The 27,065-nt window shown below is 39.0% G+C and overlaps 1 protein-coding gene and 1 pseudogene across 1 annotated transcript in view; both read left to right on the plus strand.

Annotated features, from left to right (window-relative positions):
* Positions 1–25,158, plus strand: part of PDHX (pyruvate dehydrogenase complex component X) — a 68,551-nt gene extending 43,393 nt beyond the window's left edge. The window contains exons 6-11 of the mRNA XM_020963840.2: positions 4,823–5,015; positions 5,609–5,756; positions 15,345–15,403; positions 19,285–19,443; positions 21,206–21,270; positions 22,293–25,158. Coding sequence (XP_020819499.1) covers positions 4,823–5,015; positions 5,609–5,756; positions 15,345–15,403; positions 19,285–19,443; positions 21,206–21,270; positions 22,293–22,551 — 883 coding nt within the window. The 3' untranslated portion in view covers positions 22,552–25,158. The remainder of the gene's footprint in view (positions 1–4,822; positions 5,016–5,608; positions 5,757–15,344; positions 15,404–19,284; positions 19,444–21,205; positions 21,271–22,292) is intronic.
* LOC144455335 (malate dehydrogenase, mitochondrial pseudogene) lies at positions 8,751–12,688 on the plus strand (annotated as a pseudogene).
* Positions 25,159–27,065: the final 1,907 nt, after the last annotated feature.

Here is a 27,065-nt window from a genome sequence, read left to right on the forward strand (position 1 = left end):
CCATAAATTGGAGAGTAGTTGAGCGGATTGTGGCATGTGAATGTTATAGAATAGCATCGTGCCCGAAAACTCGGCACATTTGAAAAAAGTAGAAGGTGACAGAGGTCAGTAAGCCAGACCAGGAGAACAGTCTGCCCAGTGATCCTCACACTGTAAAGGAGAAGAATATCGAGAGATACCAGAATATGGGCTCATTGCAAAAATCAGTCTTGGGTTAGAGAGTTAGTGGGGAAACACATGTCACCCTCCATAGGGAACACTGATGATAGGTCTGAAAGTAGGTGTGTATACACACGCATTAAAAATGGTTATGTGGATGTGGTGACTTTTTTTGTTTTTTAACCATACTCCTTTGTTACAAAAGAGAGTTTTAGGGGAAGGGAATGGGAAAGCAATGGTGAAAAGAATAATAAAATTTTAGTAAAAATAATAATGCACCTAGTATTTTTGTTGTTGTTGGCTACTTTTAACAAAGTATGTGTTAATGGAACACAAAATTCCATAGGTAATGTTTAGAATAATAATGAGGAGCTGAAATCAGGCTGCTTCATACTTTGTGATTTACTACTGTTCATTTTGCGAAAAAGCAGCAGTTGTTGTTTCATTGTCCCAGAAGTCCATAGGGTCCCCTCTTTTGAGGAGCCATCTGTCATCAGGAACTAGATTTCTTCTTGTGTCCATTCCCTGCCTCCTCCCAGGGAGCCGTTCCTTATGACGAGAATTTAAGAAAAAGTAAAACAAACTGGTCGTACATTGAAAGAAAAAAGTGGTCTGAGAATCAGTTAACAAAGCAGTGTGCCCATTTAAGTCCTTCACCAGAGCCCTGGGAGACAACAGATAAACTGGCCAAGGACTGACCCCTGAGATAGCGAAAGGCCTCCAGCTTGTTTTGTGGATCCTTTATTGAGAATTTTGGAAAGACCTGGACTTTTTCTCCTGAAAATCCTTTCTGGTCATCCTTATCTAAAATTCATCCCTTTCCCTTTTTTTCTCTTATGTGGTTTACTTTTTTCTTATTCCAGTTGTCACTTACTTTGTAGAACTATGACCATTGTTTCACTACCATTGTTTAATAACATTTTATATAATTTCATTACAAAATCCTCTTGTTCTCTTTCTTTTAACTGTAACATCCTGGAGTCAGTCAAACTCCAGACGACTTCCTCATCTTTTTCCTTAAAACTGCATCTCATCCAGATGTTCCCATTTCTATGACAGGCATCATGATTCTTTCAGACACCTGGTTAAAAGCCACCCATTCTTGCCGTGTATATCCGATAGTCCCCAGGCTGTGTCACTTTGACCTCCTTACTATTCGTTCTGCTATCACCCTCCTTCAGGCCCTGATTGCTCCTAACCTGACTATTGCAGTGGCTTCCTAACAAGATTCTCTGCCTGTAGTTTTCTCTTTTTAGGTCATGTTTTACACTACTAAAAGATTAATCTTCCTGGTGAATTGATATTTCATATCACTCATCACTTAAGAAAACAAGCTCGACTGTTTCTTGCCAACCAAATAAAATATACTTACCTTAGCCTGGCATTCAAAGCCCATCCATAGTGTGGCACCTACCTACTGTTCTAGACCTATCTCACAATGTAGAAGCTATTTTGCAAACTCAAGTGCTTTATTCAATTCAGCAACCACTTATTTAGTACCTTAAGCTGTCATTACTCCCACTCATGTACTCTATGTTTTAGGCAAAGTGAACTGTTTGCTGTCCTCTAAATAAATCACTTTATCATTATTTCCGAACTCACCTTTCCCCCACAAACTCTCCTCTTTCCTACTTCTCCATTGCTGTCAGTAGTACCATCATCCTCCCAGTTGCCCAGGCTTGCAGCCTAGGTGTTAACTTCAGTTCCCTCCCTCTTTCTTCCTTATTCAGTCTGTTTACAGATTTGTAGTATATACCTTCTTGACATGTCTTATATACTCCCGTCATGTCTGACATGACCACTAGTAGTCCTGTGCTTAGACTGTCACAGTAGTCTAGTGATTGGTTTCTGTCTCACGTCTCTTCCCACACCACTCCACCCTGCATTCTGTTGTCAGAGTGTGTAGTGTGAGTTCCTAAAGTGTGAGTCTGGCCCTGTAATAAAACGCTCCATGTAACCTCCAAGCCCTGTCCTCATCAAACTCCAATAATACTTCCCTGTCACCTTCAAGATGAAACAAAATCATGTTTGGCATTTAAAGCTTTTCATAACCTACACACACACACACACACACTTCCTGTCTTTTTGCTGTTTACTCACTCCTATATCATCTGCAGTCCAGTGACACTGGCCTCCTTTCTGTGCCTTGTACAAGATACTCCATCTCTCAGCTCTCTGTCCTCATTTTCACCTCCTGCTTTTCCTGGCTTCTTTAAAGTACCTGTTAAAATGTCATCTTTTGCAAGAAGCCTTTCCTAATCTCCTTTAATGCTAGTCTTTTCCCTCTATTGATTATTTCCAATCTGTCCTGTGTTATATCTTGTTTCTACATAGTTGTTCACCTGTTGTCTCATCTGTTTGACTGTGAGCTCCTTGAGGGTAGGGATTGTTGCTTTTCTTTTTATCCCCAGTGCTTAGCCTATCATACTTAGAATATCCTTTTCCTTCTAGCTCATGTATTGAAGTAGAAACCCATCTTTTAATTGCAGGATCAAATGTCACTTCCTCCATGAAAACTTCCTTGATCTCTATTCCTTGCTCAGAAGTTAAAAGTGATTTTTTTTCTCCCTCTGTTATTCTAAATAGCACTTAACTGCATTTTGATTGGTAATACTTTGCATACATGTTATCCTCTCAAGTAGATGGGTATTAGAGCTCCTTGATGGTAATCATTATCTTATTTATCTTTGCATCTCTCCTATGATGGAGACTCTTTTTTTTTTTTTAAGTTGGATTGGAGTTACCATCATTCACAGTGCCAACTGGTCATTTAAAGTGGTCGTTTTGGATCCGGTTCATTTCTGAAGGTTGACTTTGTCCCTTGCTTTTTACCATCTTATTGAAGAAGGTACTCACGAAGTACTGTCTTGAACCTTCTGACCAGTTAACTTGACTTTGTACTCTTTCATTTCTTGATCTTAAACCACGTTTTGCTATATAACTTTTAAATTATTGGTCTTAGCCATCTCTTCACCTTTGGTCAGCACTTTTTACTCCATCCTTAGACAGGGTCCCTACAAGAAATCGTTCTAGCTTTGATGATCCTGCCATGTTATCTTGAAGCCTGCTGACATGGTTTTTAAGAATCTAGGCTGACTTCTGTGCCATGAGATAACATTGGAGTATGACTTCTGTGGAATTAATGTGAAAAAATAAAAACACAAATCTGTATACACAAGGAAAAAAATCTCAAAACATTGATCATGTTGATGACTGCTTTGACAAAATACAAAATCCATCATAGGGACTCTTTAGCCTAACTGCTGCTACATCCTAAAATCTTAATGGAGAGAATGGGACTAAATTGATAAACCACCAAGAGATTGTCTAATTTTTAATTTTAAAAATTGTCAATCAACTCTGAATTGAATATGAAATATTGGAAATGGAAGTGGAAGTAATATGGAAATGGAAGTTCTGTAAAACTTTCTTTCCCCTACACCCAAGAACTCTGAGTATACTGCACTTAAAACCATTAACTGTTACTTTTTCTGTTTATATGTTAAATATAGAATAACTTTGTCAGGAGCTGTATTTCTTAAAATTAAGCTTGGCTAGGCTTTTAAATTTTTTTTGAGATCCTGTTGTGCCTGACACTCACCTCTGCTTAACTAACCTATTCTACTCAAACACAATTTATCCCCCTCTTCCACCTTAGATGAGCTATTTTGGATTTTGGGGGACAGAACATTTTGTTTTCAGTCTTTTGTCATTTAGGAACCCAAGAGCTCCTCTTAAATTATAGTAGTTTCATTTTTCAGGCAGCTCCATGTTCTCATCTTTACATGTGATTCATTTCTGATTTTGAAACAGTAGAAAAAATAAAAGCGTTAAGGAAACACTCATATGAATTTCTTAAACTTAGTTGTGTGTGTCCATATTCTTTCTAAAGCATCTGAAACTCAGAATAAGTTATTTGTCTTTCTTCTCCCCACCCCACATCTTACTAGAGCATCAGTAGACTACTTAAAAATATGTCTTGTTTTATATACTAAATTTCTCGAGTCAACTGGAAATCATTTTAATGTCAGCTAAAAAAAAAATCAAGATTTGTGCTAAAGCTACTCCAGACTTAAAATGTCTTGAGAACTTAAATATCTGGTAAAAGTATATACATCATAAAATATGTAATTAAGATTAATGTAATAACCTTCTTATGCATTGCAGGTTATCATGCTGAATTGAAGTATTCTCTTTTATAACTTTATGTTGAGTGCAAACATATGTGGGGGTGAAAGATGAAATGACTGAGGAGACAAAAGTTTGAGTTTCTGAGCATATCGATTTATTAAGCAGTGCATGCCAATTGCATAACAAATCACAAATATACCTTCTCAGGTTAAGGCTGGACCCCGAATACAGGGAGAGCAAACTTTTCTGTATTAAAAACAATTAAATAAGATCGGTTAATTAAATGACAACAATTAACCAGGATACAAAATTAGGTAATCTTGATTTCTAATTAGAGGAAAGATTAGGGACTTTTCAAGTTGGGAGAGGGAGAGTGGACAGGTGCAATTCCTTGAAATGGGGGAGGGGTAGGGAATAAAGGTATTTTGATAATTACCTTTAGCTGTTCTTTTAGTCAGAATTTTTCCCCTATGTGAAATGTTATCCATGCATTGTTGCCAATAAGTGTCCTTGAAATCTCTCTTATCTCTAGAGATGCCCTTAAACTTGTGCACCAAAAAAAATCAGGCAAACTTGCTGAATCAAGACCTTCTCCAGCACCTTCTACTACAACTGCAGTGCCTTCACCTCCTCAGGCTCCTCCAGCTCCTCCAGCTACTGGGCCACCATCTTATCCAAGGCCAATGATTCCACCAGTTTCTACTCCAGGGCAGCCTAATGCAGTGGTAATACCTTCTGTGCAAATTTTGCATTTTTAGGAATGATGTGCCACGAAGAATTAAAAACCAAAACAGATTGAAATATTACAAAATGGAAATTAACTGTGTTGCCATGTATGTTTCTTAAGCATTAATTATAAAGAAATCAGTTTTTTAAATAATAATTATATAATAATATAGTGCATACAGTTTTTTAAAAGTCTTAAGCTATTTTCTGCATAGAAATTGACACACTGAACTGTAATCCTGTTTGACACAGAAATTCCACGTATTCTTTGTAATCTCCAGTCCAGTAATACAAAACTAACTTCTTGCAAGTTTGATTTTCCCTGTTGTCTATTCTGGTCATGCTAGTACATAGTTAAGATGCAATTCATTTTCTCTTATTTTTATTAATTTGTTTTATTAGCCTACTGTATATCTTTCTACTTTTTCTCATAGAAACAAGAGGTTACCTCATCCCTCTTAAATGGTCTACTTTCTACATTAACTTTCAATTAATGTTATAAGTTAAGGTAAATGGGACAAGATCCCAGTTGGGTACTTTTTCATTCTTCTGCCACCCATGGTTTAACAGATAGATTACTGTTTATTTTCAGGGCACATTCACTGAAATCCCTGCCAGCAATGTTAGAAGAGTAATTGCCAAGAGGCTGACTGAATCTAAAAGTACTATACCTCATGCATATGCTACTGCTGACTGTGATCTTGGAGCTGTCTTAAAACTAAGACAAAGTCTCATCAAAGGTTAGTAAAGTGACTTTGGGTAATTCAGCGAGCATATCTAATTTCTCTCTTATGAAATCATATTATTTGTGAAGTTCAAATTCTCTGTCATATATACATATATAACTTTAACATTTAGAAGATGATTTGAAGTCATAACGCCATAGATTTAGAATTAGAAAGAACAACCCCTGGTTTACATTTGAAGAAATGGCAACCCGTGATGGTTCAGTGTCTTGCCACAAGTCACAGAGGTAATGAATGTTGGAGTGGGATTTGAATTCATATCCCAACTCTTTCCAGTGTTCTGGGTGATGGAATTATATTTATATTAAAGTTAAGAAATAAATGAAGTTGCATGACATTTTATCTCACTTAGAGGAAGAAATACATCAAATCCTTGGATTCTAGAGAAAGGAACTTACCCTGGTTCTGGAACCTTTAAATCACTTGATGCTTTCTCCTTCTCTCCAATTTATCATCTTTCTTCCTCTGCCACGATATAAAAGTAATATTAAAAAATCAGTGCAACACATAGTAAGCTCCTATGGATTATCTGTTTTTCAGGGAATTCAAAGATAATGAAAACTAAAACCAGATTGAAGAAGATTTAATCCTTTTTGATTCAGAAGACAATTCATTGTCATAATTAGGAGCGTCAATTTTTGAACAGTTTTTACCTTGGAATATCTTATCTTTTCATTGTTGCTTTCTCTAACCTCCAGTCCACCCCAGCTCTCTCCTCCTGCCCCCTTACACATTTATCATGCTTCATTTTGCTGTAGTTATTTGAAATATATTTTTTAGCAAAGAGCAAGGCAGAGGATGCAAAAATTCTCTCAGTTTTAGATAATCTGGAGACATTAATTCATTATTATTAATTGGTCATTTAAACATTAATTTAGCTCTTGGTACTCTAAATGTGTGATTCTTTGTCCAGGGACCAGCAGAAGGACAGGCTAATGTAGAAACTGAATCATACCAAGTCTTAACAGTCTCACTATGAGTGGAACCAGAACACAAAAGAAGTTGCAGCAAAATGGAAAGACAGCAAAATAGCTCACAGGTTCTTCTTGGAGAATCAGCTAAAATAATTCATTGTATTGTATGTTCAGAGGAAACCAGAAACAACAGGAAGGAAGAAAGGAAGGAATTGTATAAATGTCATCTCATTTTATCCTCACAACAACCCTAGGAGAATTGCTGTTATTAACTGCATTTTATAGTTGAGGACACTGAAGCAGAACATGGTGAAATGACTTGCCCACAGTCACACAGCTAATGTCCGAGGCCAGTTTTGAACTCAGCTCTTCCTGAGTTCAAATATACTTCCATGTACTTTGATCCTTGATGACTTCAGTGCAAGTGTCAGATGGGTAAGAATTACAAAAAGTATATTACAAAATATGGCTTAAGAATAACTAATCAGGAACTAAAGGTTTTTTAGACTTTACAGAAAATTCATGCCTGTGCATCATGAAAATTTTCGTTGAGAAAGTGTGTGACAGACCCAGGATGTGGCGAGCACAGAATAATTTCACACATAGACACACACACACACACACACACACACACACAGAGGGTTGATTTTATATAACAGGCAATTAGTAGCTCATTCCTGATATGGGAGTAATTACTGAATCAAGTATTTGTATATACTCAGATGATGAACTTGTTAGATCTAAATAAAAAAATAAAAACGAGGAAAAAATCTGGCCTGTTAAAACAAGTTATTGACATTGAAAAATGGGAAATGGATGGAAGGAAGGTAATTTTTAATAATTTCACAAGGAAATTTAACCATTGTAAATCAGTTACCGTAATGAGTCTCAAAGTGACAAAAACCCTCCTGAGTTAACAAACACTTGACTTCCTTGCCTAGTGGAGAGATAATAGGCAGCCAAGGGACACAACAGCTTAATATACTAATTATGAAACACTGCTGAAAATATTTCCAGGAAAGCATAGTAAAAGATGATATTGTATCAGTTGTGAGACTACACACAATAAACTGGGGCTAGGAGACTTGAGTTTAAAGAAGTCCCAGTGAAGTTGTCTTAACCTGCCTGTCCATCTGTCTCACTTCCATGAGTTTGCCAGGGGGACTACTGAACATGCCAGAGGTCTTGCTTTGTTTCTCCCTATGTTGCAGAGGCACAAGTAGAGCTCACAGCATCCATCAGCGGAACCCTCCTCTTGTCACATGACCAGCCCCTGTTCTTTTCCAATCTTACATTTCTTTGGTGACATCTTGTATTCCACTTCCCTCCATAACTGCTTGCTTATAAATTTTCCTTTTGGGAATGAAATGGTGTAGTAATAAAAAGCTCTGAATAGGTAGTTTTCCAAAGAAGGATTTGCAAGTCACCAGCCACCTTATGAAGAAAGGATGCTATAAGGCACTGAGAATAGAAATGCAAATGAAAACAGCTCAATTTTCACCTTATAATCCATTGGATTGGCAAAGGTGATAGAAGAGGAAAAAAATGTTGGAGAGGCTATGAGAAGACAGACACACGAATAGACTCTTGGCAGAACTGCCAATTGGTCAAGTTGTTCTTAAACGCCATGAAAGTGTATAGATCATTTGACCCATTGATAGCACTACTAGGTATATAACCCTCAAAAAGTCAAAGAAAGAAAGGTCACATAGAAGCAAAATAGAACAATACTTTTTGTAATAGTAAAGAACAAGGAGGAAAGTAAGATCCCATTAATTCTGGAATGGTTGAAAAAATTGTGATGTGAGAACTTAATTTCTTACTGTACAATAATATTCCATTGGAAATAAGAATTCATAGAAACTTAGGAAAAACTTGTTTGAACTGATACAGAGCAAATTGAGCAGAAGTAGGAGAGCAATTTACTTGAAGACCTCAATAATGACCTCAAAAAGCATCATTGAAAGACATCAGAGGTCTGTGGACCTCTGGGACAATGGGAAGTCATTGGAGTCACAGGCTGCCCTCCTGGACCACATTATTCCCACACCCTCTATCCAACCCTTAATGCTGTTGTCCTTCTTCTGCTGTCCCGGCGCTGGTCCTCCCCCGTGGCCTCAGCCCCTCTGCACAGAATAATGCAAATGTAGCTGTGCTAGGTGCTTCTAGAACAATTGAACAGCCCTTTCGCTGCTTCTGAAAAATAGCCCTTTGTGGAGTCTCCTATCACTCTCTGACATCCTCACACTCCTTGTGTAGTGGTTGAGCTGAGCCATCTTGAGTCCAGAGCTTACCGTAAAAGGTTGGTTATATGGGACCTGAGCCAGATTACTTGAAAGGCTGTGAAGTCGTCGTGATTCCTGCAGGAGCTCCAGGAAGCCAGAGACGACTCAAGATGACTGTTCAATGGCAACACTACAGTTGTTGCTACGCTGGCTGCTGCCTGGGCAAAGCATTGCCCAGAAGCCATGGTCTGTATCTTGCAAACCTGGTCAACTCTATCATCCCTGTCATCTCAAGTTTTAAAGAAACAGGGTGTGTGCAACCCCAACAACATTGATATCATCAGAACAAGTGCTTTTCATACAGAACTGAGGGCTTCCATCCAGCTTGAGTCAGTGTGCCTGTCGTTGGTGGCTGTGCAGGGAAGACTGTCATCCTCCAGTCTCTCGGTGCACACCGACAGTGGATTTTCTGGAAGATCAGCTGAAAATCGTGGTAGGAAGGATCCTCACCTGCAGCAGGTTCTGCTCCCCTTCAGTGGCCTGTGCTGGTGCCAGACTAGTTTTCTTTAATGTGGATGCAGTGAACAGGAAGGAGGGTGGCATGTCGTCAAGCTCTCCTCTTTTGGGGAGAAGATGGTTACTGAGGTCATTCCAGATCTGAAAGCGTCCATCAAGAAAGAAGAGGATTTTGTGAAGAGCATGAAATGAAAAAACTATAATGTGAAAAGAGGAATCTATTTCCTTAATTTATTCAGTCATCGTCTCACTTGAAAGCTATTTCGTATGCAATGTGTCCTCCTTGAGCTCAGAGGTGGGTTATATTAGCGTATTATCACCCCTTCACATTGTTAGTTGGTATGTTGGCACGTCATCTATTAAAGAAAAGAAAGGAAGCCATCAAAAGTCTGATCAATGCTGACTCATCTATTAGTAACGTGTCCTTTCCTGTCTGAATGGACAACCTATATAGCTTTGTCCGTGATGTGTTGATGTGGGACAGACATGCCCAGCAATTTAGGCACAGAACTAAATGGGAAACAGGAGAGTGGGCTGGATTGCCTTCAGGAAATTGCAGAGATCCTTTAATAACCCCAAACTTCTCTCAGAAGCATGAGTCCAGCTTCTTCCTACCATTATTGAGTTGTAATTGTTGCATGGATTAGAGCGTACCTTCAGGAGAATTGAAAATCACAGAGAGGGCAATTGAAGAAAGGCCCATTGTGGGTGTGACCGGCCATAAAACCAGCAAGGAGGAACTTCAAAAAAGTTCATCAGCAAAATGTGTGACTGTTAAAAAAAAAAAAAAGTGAACTGGCCACATGGCACGTGCGAGGTATGACAGGTGGACAGCCTGGTGCCCTTCTGCTATCTTGAATATGTCAGAAGAGTGGCAGGAAGACCCAGCCCGGGAAGGTTGGGCATGGATGGGCTATGTGCCATGTCACTGGAAAGGACATCTAAATGGAGGAGATCTCAGATCTAGCTGAGAATTCTCTAATTGAGTGTTTCTAGGAATGCTCGAATATGAGCTAATCAGTTGCTTTGAACAGATGTTTATAATTTGTTGATCGTAAGACTGTATTTGATATAAAATTATCTTATATGATATATGATATATAATAACATAATTATTAATGTACTTCATGTTCATTCATATTCCCCCAGGCTGAGTAAGAGTTTCTAGCTTATAAGAGTTTACTCTTTGACGTTTTTTTAAAAAATGGCATTATTATATCATTGCTTTCCATATAAAGGACTAATCCTATTCAAGTCATGCTATGCAGTGATTTGTTCAGTTTAATTTTTTTTTCCTTTTTTTGGCAATTGGGGTTAAGTGGCTTTCCCAGGGTCACACAGCTAGTAAGTGTCAAGTGTTTGGTCTGAGGCCAGATTTGAACTCAGGTCCTCCTGATTTCAGAGCTGGTGCTCTATCCACTGCGCCACCTAGCTGCCCCAGTTGTTCAGTTTAATTTGATAAATCTTTATAAAACTATTGGAACACTGTCTTATTTTCTTAATAAAAGTCTGGTCAACTTGCTGTGTATTGGAAAGGCTATTCTTCATTTTTCAAGTCCAGTTGCAAATGTTCTGTACTCAGGGGTGGGGAACCCATGGCCTTCTAGGTCCTTAACTGCGGTGTTTTGACTGACTCCAAATTTTACAGAACAAATCTTGTTTGGTTTCAGTCAAAAGGCTCTACTTAAAGACCCAGAAGGCCACATGTGGCTCGAAGGCTGCAGATTCCCCACCGGTGCCGTCTTAAACATTTTTCGTGCAGTGCCTGTCCCTGCCATCTCAGAAAGGCAATTTGAAAATTCACAGGCTTCATATTTCTTATTTAGTATCTTTATGAATTCCTTTTGTTGTAAGGCAAGAACAGAGACTTCAGAAGTGGATTTTTGTTCCCAGCTTCCTATAAGTAAAAGGTTATATAAACAAATGGGAACTACTGAACTCTCGCTGAAGAAGTTTTATGACTTCGTGAATGTCTTTTGTGTAATAACCAAACAAAGCCAGCTTCGGTATCTCGGTGTCTTAAAGCAGTTAGAAAACTCCCGGCTGTGTTATTGGCTTGAAGAACGTTGGAGGACTGCAAGGGGATTTTTGGGTGGGTATAGAAAGAAGTGGCTCTCTTTTTTCTACCAGATTAGAATTCATTTTGACTACATTAGATCCTTCCTTTCTGATTGTTCACTTTCTTCAAAACTATCCTTTAAAAAAAAATAAGGCTGTTGACGGGCTTGTGGTTTACTGTATGAAAGGAGGAAGTTGGGCTGGGAAATAGAAGCTTTCGCACCTTATGGGAAGACTGAGTCAAAGAACACACAAAGCGTAACCTTGAAAGAAGAGAATGAGAGCCGGTATTGATCCAGTCAAGTACCTCCCTGCCCCTTCCCTCAGATTTCATGGGCACCACAGTGGTGATGGCAGCCAGTCATAGTGGGCCAGCAGTGAACTAAAGACTGCCTTCTAAAAACTGCTCGTAGGGAGTGTGTGACAGTAATAGTCACACCTTCATAGAGCATACCAGCTCTGTGCAGTATGTGCCGGTGTCATTTTCTTCCTGTTAGTGATGAGTGCAGTGAGCCTTTTCGGGGGTTGGTGACTGCCAGTGGTCACATCACTCGTCCATGTCAAGGGCAGGACCCCAGGGCCTGATGAAAAGTCCTCTGTTTGTGACTTCACCATGCAGGCTGATGATACCTTGTTTGTCTGACCAAGGGCCATCTAACTGGACATCTGTCAGCCTGTCAGTGGGACCAAGTTGGGTGATCCTTTTGGCCAAGGGGGCTCTGCTCCTAAAGTGCAATAAACTCGGTCAAAGATGACAAATTTTCTTGGTGGAAGGTAGAGAAATAAACTGGAAATATATGGATAACTCCATTCCTGAATTTGTTTTACTGAGGTGACCTAAATAGGTACTTAATGTTTGTGCTCTGCAGTGGGGATGTGTACTTCTTGCATGTGTTTTAGATACTACAAAGCATCCTATTATTCACCTAACTCAGTTCACCTAATTTTATGTAAATAGAGAAAGCTGTGTATTTTTAGGACACAGTAGATCTCTATATTTTGCAGAAGTGACAACCAGAGAGAAGGATTTGAAGAGAATTATAGGTGCAGTAGGAAAAAGCAGAGGGTGGTTTGAAGCATTTGCATTTTCAATTTGTAAATAATCTGTGTAATTATGCCAACTTGAATAAAAAATGTATTTGTCTCAGGGAAAAATTTCCTTGTCTAATTTGCTTATACTGCAGTCTTATGGTGTGGTAGAGAGTGGTCTTTGTTGTAAGCTTTCGTTGTATGTTGGGCGGTCTAATTTAGAGCCTCATGAAGGCCTTTGCTTAACTATGCATATCTCATGTGGCAGCTGTTAATACCTGGTAGGGGAGGGCTTTCCTACAAACTTGGTATCTGCTGCAGAATTGAGTTCTAGGAATATTGTCTCATTCTCACCAGTAGCTAGTATAATCAAGATCTAGGTTAAACTTTTTATAAGTAGGGTTTGGAGCAAGAATCTTCAGCGTCACTGATAAGGTCAGCCTGAGAGCTGCTAAAGGTTCAGAGAACCAGATGTAAAACTGTTGGAATCAGTGCAGGAAATGACACTCATGAAAGTGACTACTCATGGCTCTGAAAGAATAGGGGCCTGTCAAAAGTGCCTTCTTTTTTTTCTGAGTTTTACTCAGAAAATTTTATTGTGGCTAGGGAAAACTTGCTGAGTTCTTAGTTATTCAGTTTTTTAAAAATCATTATTCACATTTATGTAGTACTCTAAGAGGTGCAGTCATGGATTAAGTGACTTTGGAGGGCCCTCCCAGCTCTTTGAATGAAGGGAAGCCCCCCACCTCCCAAGGCAGCCCACTCTGTGAATGTTTATTTCCTTTTCCACATGAATTTGAAGTATTATTAGAAATTATTTTAGAAACTGTCATTTTCTAGGAGCTAGGAATCTTCCAAAAACAACTATGTACACTGAAGCTTAGATTGTTGTAGAAATTATGAAATCTTGTTGATAGAACTTCATTTTAAAATGGCAGTTTCCTATGAGATTGATGGTGGCTATTTACTTTTTGCTGTTACAGGAGTAGAATTTCTGTGCTCATCATCTCTAATAGTCTTGTTCCCTCAGTATTTTTTAGGTTCTCTAAAATATGAATTTGTTCATTTTTGTTTAAAGTTAGTGAGTCTTTGCTTCATTCACAACTATTTTCTTAGACATGTAGTGGGATATTTGGATTGCTAGTTTTGGGGAAACTGGGAAAAAGTAACTTAGTGTTAGGAAATTTGCCTGGGAAGTCTCTATTGTTTCTCTGCAAATGTACCAAGAAGTTAATAGGATGAGCCTTTGAATAAGTCCTGGCCACATACAAATTTTGTGATAGAATATGTGTAAAGGATAGAAATAAAGACTTGGATCCAGTAGAAATAGTAGGGTTTTGTTTGTTTTTTAAACTTCTGTTATCAGTTCCAAATTCTCTCCCTATGTATACTCCTTCCCCCTTCTGTTGAGAAGGCAAGAAATATGATACTCATTATACAAATGAAGTCATACAAAGCATGTTTTCTCATCAGCCATATTCTGGAAGAAAAAGAAAAAAATATGTACACTCTGAGTCCATCAGCTCTGTCTCTGAAGGTAGCTGTCTAGCATTTTTCATCATGAGTCCTTTGGAATTGTCTTGGATCATTTTCTTGATAATAGCCAAGTCTTTCACAGTTGATTTTTAAGCTCATCAGCACTGAGATATATTTCTGTTTGCCTTTTTAAAGCCTAAAGATTAGGGTTGTTTTCTGTTGGGGCTTAGGACTTCGCTAGTCTAGGAAGTGCTGGGTAAGGAGGTTCCTCTCCCAGTTCCGTTCAGCACCTTCTCTGCAGCTTAAGTTTTAGAGAATTGTTTGACGAGACACTGGAAGGTTAAATGACCTTCCCAAGGCCACACAGACAGCATGTGTCAGAGAGGGGCCTTGAAGCGAGTTCTTCCTGATTCCAGAGCCAGCTCTGCTTACTGTATTCCATGACAGTTAGCAGTTACTGAAATAGTGGTGGCACAGTGTAGCTTCCTGAGAATTCATCTCATCTCAGTTAAAAATCTCCTACCTCTCTTTGGGAAGGAGATACCTTGGGAAGGTCATTGTGAAGTTACATGGCCCTCTAGGAGCAGCTAATGGAAGTTCTTGTGCTTTCCCTATGGTCGCCTGCCCCCTGTAGAAACAGGGGTGTCCAGTGGGGCACAGAGTCAGCAGAATGCTGCTTTCCAAGACACACAGTTGACGCTGAGCTGCACTTTGGTCATTGCTTAGATGTCAGACTTCCCAGAAACACCTTGAAGTCCTGCCTTGTTTGCCGTCCTCTTTCCCATTGGGAAAAGGAAAGACAAAGCTTGTACAGGTGAGCAGGGATCCGCTTTTACGACTGTTTTTATATGGGCCTAAACAAAAAAGCCTTGTCAGGAGACATTATGTTCACCGGAAGGATCTCTGTGTTTTCACCATAAAATTAGAAAAACACCCTCCTTGCACTAGGACCTATGCCAATGTTGCTTCATCTCTTCAGACATTGTTTTCTGTTCCCTGGTTTGTTCCATAGGTAGGCTTTTAGTGGTCAACTATAGTACTTCTAGGACCCCACTCAGACTCGTATGAGTTCTTGTCTTTGATGGAAGCGTCTGAAAGAATTTGGTTACAAGTGTGCTTGCTGGGCACTTATTTTTTTTTTCTCCTAAGTGATAACCAAGATATAGCTTAATGTTAATTTGCATCCTAGGAAGTTATATTCTGTCCATTCTGTGTCACACTTTATGGAATTTCTATTTTATCAAGTACACGTTATCAGAGTACAAGAAAACAATTTATAATTGTCAAGTTGAGAGCCATAATTGTATTACTTCTTCAAGTTATGTAAGCAGTGGTCTTGATCTTAATATTCTTTTTTGTTTCAGATGATATTAAAGTATCAGTAAATGATTTTATTATCAAGGCGATAGCTGTAACCCTTAAAGTAAGTAACAAAGCCCAGACACCTGGGATTTATCTGTTGGCTTCATTTCTGGGGAGTGTGCTTTGTGTAACCCACATGCAGTATACACACGTGTGTAACGAAGTTTGCCTTCACGAGGGTTTGTTGGGGAGGGAGTTTGGAAGTCAGAGTCACTATTTTCTTAAATGTCATAGCTTCAAACCCCAAGGAGAAGTGGTCCAGGGTCTTACAGATAGTAGAGCTAGGACTAACAGCCTCCATCCAGTCCTTTTTAAGCCGTTTCAAACTCTCTCCCCATTGTCTGCTTTTTTATAATGATGCTTATTTGTTATATTTATACTTGGAATTCTTTTTTGTTTGTTTCCTGAAGGAATATAGGCTATCATGTGGGTATCTGTATGATCTTCCAAAAAACCTTGTTCTCCAAAAGTTCTTGAATACATATTAGTGTTTACTCTTCTTTTACTAGCAACATAAAGAGATTACATTTGGGACCAACGTATTCTAGTAGATGTTTCTTTCAATTTTGGTATTTTACAACACTATTTGTATTTTGTTAAAAGTACGTATTTTTCCTGGAGTAGTTTGAAAAGCTATTTAAAGACTAGAAATATCTCCTAAGAACTTGTAGATAGACTTTTTTTATTTAACCTGCCCCTAGGTGCTTTTAACCATTATGGGGGAAATGATTACCACTCAAATTATCTAACAGAGCACGCTGTAAATTAACTTCCTAGAACTGGAATATAATCATTCCTTAGCTAGTTCTGATGGGCATTTGAAAAAAAAAAAGCCAGTAAACTCTATTCCATTTGCCTTTTTGGTTTTCTGGGAATTGTCTTCCTTTTCAACCAATAGAACAGAGGTATATCTTGAGAGTATTTTTTTGAACAACTCATTAATAGCAACTACTTAAATCCAATATGGAAAATCTCATTCTTATACTATACTTTCCTTGCTGTCAACCAGCATTTTGTTTCTCAACTCCAGTTATGAACTTTAAATACCCAGGCCTTATTCTTGCTTTTTGGGGTTTTTTGTTGTTGTTGTTTTGCTTTTTGCTAGGCAGTTGGGGTTAAGTGACTTGCCCAGGGTCACACAGTTAGTACATGTTGTGTATTGTGTGTCTGAGACCAGATTTGAACTCAGGTCCTCCTGACTTCAAGGCTGGAGCTCTATCCACTGTGCTACCTAGCTGCCTGCCCCCCCCCCCGGCCTTATTCTTAAGGAATATCTATTATAACCATCTTATAAATTTAAGTTAAAAGTATTATTAATAGCACTGTATAGAAAAGTACTTCTTTACTTTTATGTCTTTTGGATATTTTGTACTTTAGAAGTAACTCCCTATATTGACACATGCTTATTTGTAGTCTCGTTTGCTTGGTTTCAAGCAATTTTAACTCTGCTTAAAGTTCCCGATATTGTAATAAATAGAGTTCTCAAAATAGATCTAAATGTAAGACAGTACAATTGTCTTACCACCCTCACCTCGGAAAAAGAAATGAAAGTTTATAATTTAGGAATGCTTCTATGAAGATTTAACGACACGGTTCTTTTTTCTCATGTGTGGGTTTTAAACATGTAATTATGCCCTACGCTTGTGCTATAAATTATGAGACTATAATAAATAGTTGGGCCATGTGATTAGTTTTCTACTTTCTTGCTTGATATTTTTATGCACAGTGGTGATATAAAAGTGATTGCAAATTGATTTCTTATTTGCTCTTTGAATGACTTTAGATTTAAACTCCTTTGATCTTTTGACCTAAGGCAGAAATAAGATTATATAGTAACTTTGGTTTAAATAGCTTTTTACTAAACTATTGTGTATTGGGAATTATTATAATCCTAAATAAAAGGTCATTTAGTGAGTCATTGGTATAGCTAGGGGCAGAATTCAGGAGTTATAATTTTAAACCGATATGTTACTGGCTATACTTAAGGTGTTCAAGTTTATAATTATTTTCTAATTAAATCGTTTCCTAAAACTCAGGTTTGTAAATTGTATTCTAGAGCTCAGTAGGGATATAATGACTTAAGGAAGTTTTCACATCTCTTTCCGTCTATCCTAAGCAGAAGTCCTCTTCTCTTCTAAAAAATTGTAAACATGTGAAACCTGGTTAAAATAAACAGCACTGTCAGCCTTGAAGCCGAGGAGTCCCAAAGGGCCGCCTCAAGCCTGAGGATCATGTGATGGGGTGGGTGCCATTTGCCCTGGTGAAGAGCATTGGACTTCCTGTCTTTGTGAGCATAAGCTGCTAGAAGTACTTCATTCACCCATGTTTAACCTAAATAGGATCCTAAGATTTAGAACTGGCAGGACTCTTTGAGATGATCTTGGCCATTTTATGAGTGATCTCTGGAACAGTGAACTGACTGGCCTAAGTCATCCAGAGCTGAGAATCAAACCTAGAGTCAAGGGACTCCACCACCCGTTGCTTTAGATGTGTGTTTGTGATGTGGGCTGGTTTTGTATGTGATTCTAAGGGTTAACAGTTCGGGGGATTGGGGGTGCTGGCAAACCTTTTAAAATATATTCCTTGAGGCAGCTAGGTGGCACAGTGAATAGAACACTGGCTCTGGAATCAGGAGTACCTGAGTTCAAATCTGGCCTCAGACACTTACTAGCTGAGTGACCCTGGACAAGTCACTTAACCCTGATTGCCCTCCCCCCAATAAAATAAAATACACTGCTTTATTTTAGTCCTGCTAATGTGTTTCAGAGCAATTCTGAAGAATCAAAGACTAATGAAATATGGTGTCCTGTTACTATCCCGGGGCCATCAGATTGCATGAGGAGAGTATATAGAATAGAATGAACATGCCCAGTGCAGTAGCTTAGAAGCATTGGAAGCATCTCCTCCCTCCCTCTTTCCTCTTCTTTCTTCCCCCTCTACCCCCTACTCCACCCTCATCCCTCCCCTGCCATTGAAGAAATGGAGTTTGCATCAAAGCAGGTTGGTTTGGACCTGGGGCTTCCAGACTTCCAGCGCATCCGTGGAGAGACTAAAGAGCATTTGTGAACTTGAACAGGGCAAAACAATGATACTTTTTATTTAGCATTTCCTCCTGTTATAAAAGTAGGCAATAAAATCGTTTCACCACACTGATAAAGGTGAAGAACCCCTGATTTAGGCAGAATGCCCCATTTCCATACTGTATTCTTTTAAAAACAGTTTTTCACGTCAATGAGAAAAAAAGATAAAATGTATTGCTAGATGACATTCCCATTCCCATTTCAGGGCCCCGTCAAGTAGAGCAGCGTGTAGTCAGGGGTGGTGCTTCTCCTACCACCAAAGCATTCTGCCAAATTTTGAAAATGATAGAATTTACAGCAGTGACACAGATTAATGCTTTTAGAAGTCAATGTTTTCTTAGATGGTTTCCAACTGATATCCATCAGCAGTGTTTTTTTTTCCTTTATTTTTTAAAGTTTTCTTTAGTTAAACTTTCACATTATCTACATTAATTCATTTTCATGAACTAGGGAGGCTTATTTTGCTTTCTGCATCCTAAGTATGAGTTCTGCTTTATGGACATATAAAATTCATTTTTATAGCATAACTTTACCATTTTATTCTAGTATTCTCCATCTTCCATTAAAAATGTGTTTTTTTGTTCTTACATATCTGCCTAGTTGGAGGTTAGTAAAAGTGTTATCCCCATTTAAAAGGAAATTTGAGTCTCAGAGATGACGTGACTGGCCTCCAGTCATACAGTTAGACAGTGAAAATGTTGTCACCATTTTTCTTGTGTTCATCTAATGCGTTTAAGTCAGGAGCCTCAGCCTGGCATGGTTAATTGCCATGGAGAATGTTTTCATGCATTTTGGGTCTTTTGAGTCATTCACTGCTGTCAAACTTTACTCTGTTTAATATTCTTCTACTTCTATCTTTCAGCAAATGCCAGATGTGAATGTGAGTTGGGATGGAGAGGGCCCAAAACAGTTGTCCTCCATTGACATCTCGGTCGCAGTGGCAACAGACAGAGGTCTCATTACACCCATCTTAAAAGATGCTGCTGCCAAAGGAATACAGGAAATTGCTCTTTCTGTAAAGGTACGGCTGACGCTGTCTTGTTGCTTGATTCCATCAGCACGGTGTTCTTCTGGAAATGTGTATTCAGTGCCTACCACCTTGGAGTATAAGTCCATGCTGCTAGATACCCCTCTGTGAATCAGAGCTTTCCAGAACTCAGGACCCTTGACTACAGAGAGAGCAAAAGTATAGGGAGAAGGCCTGGACTGGGGACCTCATTGATAGGGGAGCTTCCAGGGGAGGACAGACCCTCCCCCCATGCTGACCAGCACCTCCACGTGTCTGGAGCCCTGCGAAGTGAAGAAGAGACGCCCCAGGGTCGTGGAAGCTGGTGTGTGTCAGGTGATGCCCTGGCACCAAGGCCGGCTCTTTATCCACCGCGCCCCTGGCTGCCTCCACTGAAATCCTCGGAGAATTCTGCTGCTTTCTTTCAGACTCTTAAGTAGTTCCTGTTCCTCGTAGTCTGTTCATGGTAGTCAGGAAAAGATGAGATCATTCGCCGTTAAAGAAATTCCTTGTTAAGTCCATTTGATATATTTGATCAAATCATGTGACTAGTGTTCTTGCCTAAGGTGGGAAAACATGTTTCTAGTTTGTCTTTCTCTGTCCTGATTTTCAAGGACTATTTCAAGTCTAAACCCATCTCCTTTCATTTGAGGTTTTAGATCCAAATACCTTTGTTAAGCAACAAGTATATATTTGTGATTTGTTTTGTTTGGCAGCAATTCGTGATGACATGTTGATGGTGGGAAGGGGAGATTAAGTTTAAAAAAATAACCTGTGGCTTCTTTTTGTTAATTAGTGAATATCTGTGGTATCCTGTTCATTCTGTTTATGATAAATTACAGTAAATTAAACTCCAGACCTTTTCAACTGTGATTGATAATTTTGCACTCTTCCACACCTCCCAAAATTTGGCCGCTGAGTATTTGATGTCTGTCAGGTTGGTTGTGGACCAGCCTCCCTGCCCCTGTGTCTTGTGTCTGAGACACTGGGAAATGTGGAGCCAAGAATGTCGCTAATTTTCAGTGCAAAGGAAATGGAAGCCTGGAGGAAATAGAGCTGCCGCCCTTCTGAAGGTGGGGTTTTCTTTCTTCGCTCCCACCTTTTCAACATTTTAAGGCAACACCGAAAAATAAACTTGAAATGATGTCTGGGATTTCATAGACTTGATAACATTAGAGCCAGAAGGCACTTCAGAGGTTGTCTGGTCCAGCCCCCTCGTTTTACAGATTAGGAGATGGAGGCCCAGAGAGACGAGGAGCCAAGGTCATGGCGGCCGCAAGTGACGGAGGGGGACTGGAGTCGAGTCTCTAAGGGGGCTGCTGTTGTTCACAAGAACACATTTTGCATTCAAAACAGGAAATTGCTTTGCTTATAAACAACACTGAAACATCATGGGAAATAATAATATGCAGAACACTGGAACAGGGAGGCACTTTAGCATAATTAAAGTAACATCGGACTGGAAATTAAAAAATATGAAGTGTTATCCTAGCTCTGCTAAAACAAAGGGAGAAAAAAAACATCAGAAAGGAATGTTGCCCTTAGGCTCTTAAAGTCACTTTTTTAGTCTGGGAAATCTGCTAGGCTCTACTTTTTTTTTTCCCTCCTAATTGTGTTTAAATTAAGAAATATATAGCACATCATGAAAAATTAACGACCTGACTTAATTAGCAAAATTGCATACCTTTTGTGGGCTGAATCTTCAGTTGGCAATTGTAACTATCCGGAATATTTTTGGTGCTAATATTTTATTTTATTTTATTTTTGTTTTTTTAAGGCTCTGGCAAAGAAAGCAAGAGATGGAAAATTGTTACCAGAAGAATATCAAGGAGGGTCTTTTAGGTAAAGTGGAAACATTAATTATAATCACTGTCAGCTACACCTAAGACTTACATACTTGGTGTAGATTTGTTTTATTTATTTACCTAAACATCCTTATGTTTCTCTATATTTAAGCAACAGAAATATAGAAAGGAAACATTCTTCTGACTGGTTAGAATGTACCTTTCTAAGCCCCTAGTCACAATAAAAAGGCAGCAGGGTGGCTCAGTGGATAGAGTGCCAGGCCTGGAGTCAGGAAGATTCATCTTCCTGAGTTCAAATCTGGCCTCAGAATATAGTAGCTGTGTGACCCTCAGCAAGTCACTTTGTCCTGTTTACCTCAGTTTCCTCATTTGTCAGATGAGCTGGAGAAGGAAATGGCAAACCACTCCAGTATCTTTGCCAAGAAAACCCCAAAAGGGCTCACGAAGAATTGGATACAACTGAAACAACTAAACAGCACCAAAAGTTGCAAGAAAGCTAGTAAGAGCCCATTAGTACTTATAAACGAATGTGGATGGGAACCGAACCTCTGGAAGTAACATAGCTGTTGCTAAATATCAATGATTTGAAAAAAAAAATCCAAATTCTGCACCATGCTATTTTTATAAGAAATTAGTACACACACACTTGTTTTCTTCAGTTCAGCAAGAATGTATTTAATTGTCTTCTCTGCTTGGTGCTGGGGGAGATAAAAAGTTTAGCTAAAACGTGATCCTTTCCCGCTTGCAACTGAAAGACCATTAAGGAATTATGTCAGATGTGCAAATAATCTTAAAAGACTGGCAAACAATTCTATGCGCTTATTTCTAATTGTGGCCTTACCTTGGAGAAAAATGTTAACACTTAAGTTTTTCAGACCTTTTTGCTGTTGTCATTGAGTTCACAAAAACCGTTATGTTTGTTTGGGTGTATGTTTCTTGGTATCTGAAATTAATGTTTACTTTAGGGTTCAATAGCACATTCTTGCTATATGGTCAGAAAAGTCATTTGCTTGAGGATTTTCCCGCTCAGTGCCTTTATGCCTTTTATTTTTCTTGCAGTGTTTCTAACTTGGGGATGTTTGGTGTCGATGAGTTTCGAGCTGTGATCAATCCTCCTCAGTCCTGCATTTTGGCTGTGGGCCGATCCCGACCTCAGCTGAGACTCTCTGAAGATGAGGAAGGGAATGTCAGGCTACAGCAGCACGACCTTGTGACCGTCTCCATGTCCAGTGACAGCCGAGTGGTGGACGACGAACTGGCTACCAAGTTTCTTGAACGTTTTAAAGCAAACCTAGAGAATCCTGCCCGGCTCTACTAGTGTCAAAATGACCAGCTGATCGTGCAGGCTGTGACTAAAAGAGAGGTGGCGGTCTGTAAGGATAACAATTTGAATGTTTAGTATAAGGTGGACAGAGTATTTAATTTATTTGGGGTGAAAGAACCTGGACTTTGTTGTCTTCATTTCTATGTTTTAAAGATAACCTATTTTAAAGACTAATCAAAGGAAGAGCACATCTAGTTATTTGGCTTCTTTTAAAACTACTTTGGTGCTGTACAAAAGGGTTCTACTTAACTAGATGTAACTTAAATCATATGTTTAGAAGGGTGTCCAGAGAATGTCGGAGAGCCTGAATATCCAAAAAAGAAAACATTGGAAGACCGAGACTAACTTTTAACCTTGAAAGCAGGGCCAGTCTTGGTTGAGATAGCTCAGCAATTTGACAGCCGAGGTTCAGTTTTACAAGGGCTGCTCTGGCAGTATTCCTAAACGATTTAATACAGAGAGAAGCATTCTGGCTAAGGACAAACCACCAGGCAATTAGGGTTGCATCTCTTGATGGATTGTGGCCACATTGTCAGGTCATTTCTATATATAAAGCCATACCTTTCCCAAGGTGGTTTCTATCAGTTTTATTGTTCTGGTGTTGACATTGATAACTGTGAGTTTCTTGAGAAAGGGGGGAAAAAGATATATTTCTACTAAACAAAGACCAAAAAGTCACAAGATGTGTTTGGATGGAAAACCATAGCTAGAACACCTTTACCTTCTGGTAGAAACTTAGAAATAGTGGATGAATCTTAAAGTGCTTACTCTGATGCTAAGTCGCCACATATTAAAATACACCACAATCTCTCGCTCAAAGTTTTTTTAAAAAGATTCTTCATTTTAAACACAAAACATTACTTTGTGTGTTTGAATTGTTCTTGACTGAATAACCAGTATATTTTTGGAAAATAAATGCATGTATAAAATGGAGGTTAGAAGTTATTGGCATCATGAGGTGGACTAGGCATTCAACATTCCTAGGCAGGAACAAAATGAAGAGGGCTCTCAGACTGTTTTTGTAGATGAGTTTAACATCTGATAAGAATTATAAAATTGTGGGTTTTAACAAAACAGGACAGATTAGAAGAGTGAGGACTATGCCTGTTCTACCAAGTTATCAGTATTAAGTCATTCACCATTTATGGCCAGGTTTCAAATACATCCCAGTAGTTGGCCAAAATGACTCTCCCTCATAAGAAGCATATAATTTAAATGAGTTGCTGCAAGATTGTAACAAAGAAAAAAATCTCCAAAGATCTTTTTGTATTACCTTGATAGGGATCCCCAAGAGAAACAGTCTGTAGCGTATCTCTTATAATGTTTTACAGTTTAGTAAGAGAGTTGTAAAAACATCCATTCACTTAATAAGAATCTTAATGAGATCCTACCAAGCACTCAGATTCTAAGACTTATAAGAGAGGGTCCCTGGCCCCCAGCACAGGGCATTTAGGGGGAGAAGAACACTCTTGTAAAAAGAATAAATTAAGACATTATAGAATATAAAGAGTGCACTAAAGAAAGGGAAGCCCAAGATGCTTGGAAGCATGATTCTGTAGACATCTTTAATTTGTCAGAAACCGAAAATAACAAAATAGGCAGTTTATGCTAATTAGATTAACTCATTACTTTCCAGACAATTTTCAATGAAATAATTTGTTTTTCCAGTTCTTAGGCCTGAGTCAGCTGGGATGCCAGCCATAAATCCTTAAGCACTGGCCTGGGGGATGAGGAGAAGTCAATTTTATCCTCTCATGAATTTGGTGACTTAGATAAGACACCTAACCCTGTTGTACCTCAGTTTGCTCTTATGTGAAATGGGAAAGATGCCATCTGCCCCTTATCTCCTTCTGATAGATATGAGAAGATGTGAAATGGCATATGTCGGGACCTCTGTGAATTACACCAGTGAGAGGCTTTATGTAACAAATAGTTTTTAAGTACCTATTAGAGATCCACATAAAGCACTTAAGAGTTAAAAACAGTGTCTGCCCCATTAGAGCTTACACTTTACAGATTTTGGTCAGATTCAGATCAGTAGTTCACATCCAATTCAAAATGTCAGTGTCAATTTAGGTAGGTCTTCTGTTGTAGATACTTTTTGCAAGACAATAAGAATGAGCTCATTTTTGACATCAGATTTGATTCTGTCTTGAAAATGAACCATTCTTTTGAAAGATAGGTGGTGCTATGGATTAATATTCTGAAGAGCCTTGCAGACACCAACCATAGAAAATATACCAGGCTTTTAAATCCCTAATTCAGATAGATTGTCCTCATCATGCTTTGCAGTGTGGTGGACTTAAGCTTAGGTGAGGTGAAGAAATGGAAGGGCAAGGAGTTAACAGGTAAGAATTAACTACTTAAATGTAGAACTGCTTGGGTAGAAAAGGATTCTCAAAAAATACTACAAAGAATTTGTTTTGGAAATCTTTAAACTTGTTGGAAAAAAACCCCAACCTTTCAGTAAAGTTATTTTACTCGATTAAATATCATTAGTCTTTTACAAGTTTCTAAATTTAGGGTAGAAGGGATTTGGTATGGCTAGATTTTCGGTGTCAAAATGGTTACAGTCCATTAAAGTGATAAGCGTTGTCATTATTAATGCCTATCTTAGCAACCTCGTTCACCTCCACACAGTGCATAAAATGGACAAATATGCTGCTTTGTCAGACCCTAATTGAATGGGTAAATGGGAATTTCCCAGTCTGAATAATGCATTTGACTGGTATGAATTGAAGCATGAATGTATTTTCTTGGTCTTGGTGCTAGAGAATAAGGCTCTCAGTGACAACCACTGAAAGAGGGTGTGTGTGTGTGTGTGTGTGTGTGTGTGTGTGTGTGTGTGTGTGTGTGTGTGTGTGTGTGTGTGTGTGTGACAGCAGAAGACAGCAGTAAAATATAGGCCAATTTGTAATTAGGTCATTATTCATTTAGTCTCACATAAAATCAGGTACGGCCCTGGAACCAAGATGCAGTTCTTCACATATCCCTTTGAACAGAGATCTCCCTTGACACTGTACTGTTTAACTCCCGTAGGTTCAAATATTGTCGCTATGTAGACAAATCCCAGCTCTGCGTATTTACCCCTGGACTCTCTCCTGAGCTCATCTCGCATCACCAGCTGTTTCTTGGCCATCTGAAACTTCATGTCCTGTAGGCATCTCAAATTTAACACGTCCCAAACAACTTATCTTTTCCCCTGACCTTTCCCTCGTAACAAATTTCCATATTACCATTGAGGGCAATCAATCAACAAACATTTACTAAGCACCTACAGTGTGCTATGTGCTGGAGATACAGAAAGGCAAAGTACAGTTCCTGCCCTCAAGAATCTTACAGTCTAATAGGGGAAACAACATGCAAACAAATACAGGCATACTTCAGAGATATTGTTTCAGACCACAATAATAAGGTGAATATCGCAAAAAAGCAAGTCAAAAGAATTTTTTGCTTTCCCAGCTAGGTGGTGCAGGAATAGCATGCTTGGCCTGACTCATCTTCCTGAGTTCAAGTCTGGCCTCAGAGACTTACTAGCTGTGTGACCCTGGGCAAGTCACTTCACTCTGTTTGCCTCACTCAGTTTCCTCATCTGAAAAATGAGCTGGAGAAGGAAATGGCAAACCACTCCAGTATCTTTGTCAGGAAAACCCTAAATGGGATCACAAACAGTCAGACATGACTGAACAATTTACACTATATTGTAGTCTATTAAGTGTGCAGTAGTATTGTTTAAAAAAAGATGTACCTACCTGGTGGAGGGTCTTGCCTTGATGATGATGATGGCTGCTGACTGATCGGGGGTGGATGCCGAAGTTTGGGTGTGGCTGTGGCAATTTCTTAAAATAAGACAACAATGAAGTTTATCACATTGATTACCTCTTCCTTTTGAGGCCATTTTAGGGTTATTAACTGGCCTCAGTAATGTTGTGCGTCTAAGGATGGGGAGGCCAGAGGAAAAGGAGAGAGACAGAAACAGGCAATGGGTGGGGCGGTTGGAGCACAACCAGCATTTATCAATTAAGTTTGCCATCTTATATGGGCGCAGTTCATGGTACCCCAGAACGATGAAAATAGAAACCTTAAAGATCGCTGATCATGGGGGCAGCTATGTGGCACAGTGGATAGAGCACCGGCCCTTAAGTCAGGAGCACCTGAGTTCAAATCCAGCCTCAGACCAAACACTTGACACTAGCTGTGTGACACTGGGCAAGTCACTTAACCCCAACTGCATATTTAAAAAAAAAAAAAGATCACTGATCACAAATCGCCATCACAGATAGAATAATAATGATAAAGTTTGAAATATTGTGAGAATTACCAAAATGTGACAGACATTATATGAGATGTTGGAAGAAGGACGCTGATAGACTTGCTCGATGCAGGGTTGCTTCAGATCTTCAATTTATAAAAAACACGATATCTGTGAAGCACGATTAAACAAGGTGTGCCTGTCTGTGCAAAGCAAACTGTTTGGAGAATATATGGGAAGGAACAGAAAGACACTA

This window comes from Phascolarctos cinereus, unplaced genomic scaffold, assembly GCF_003287225.1.
Source record: "Phascolarctos cinereus isolate Bilbo 61053 unplaced genomic scaffold, phaCin_HiC Scaffold_9;HRSCAF=440, whole genome shotgun sequence".
Lineage (NCBI taxonomy): Eukaryota > Metazoa > Chordata > Mammalia > Diprotodontia > Phascolarctidae > Phascolarctos > Phascolarctos cinereus.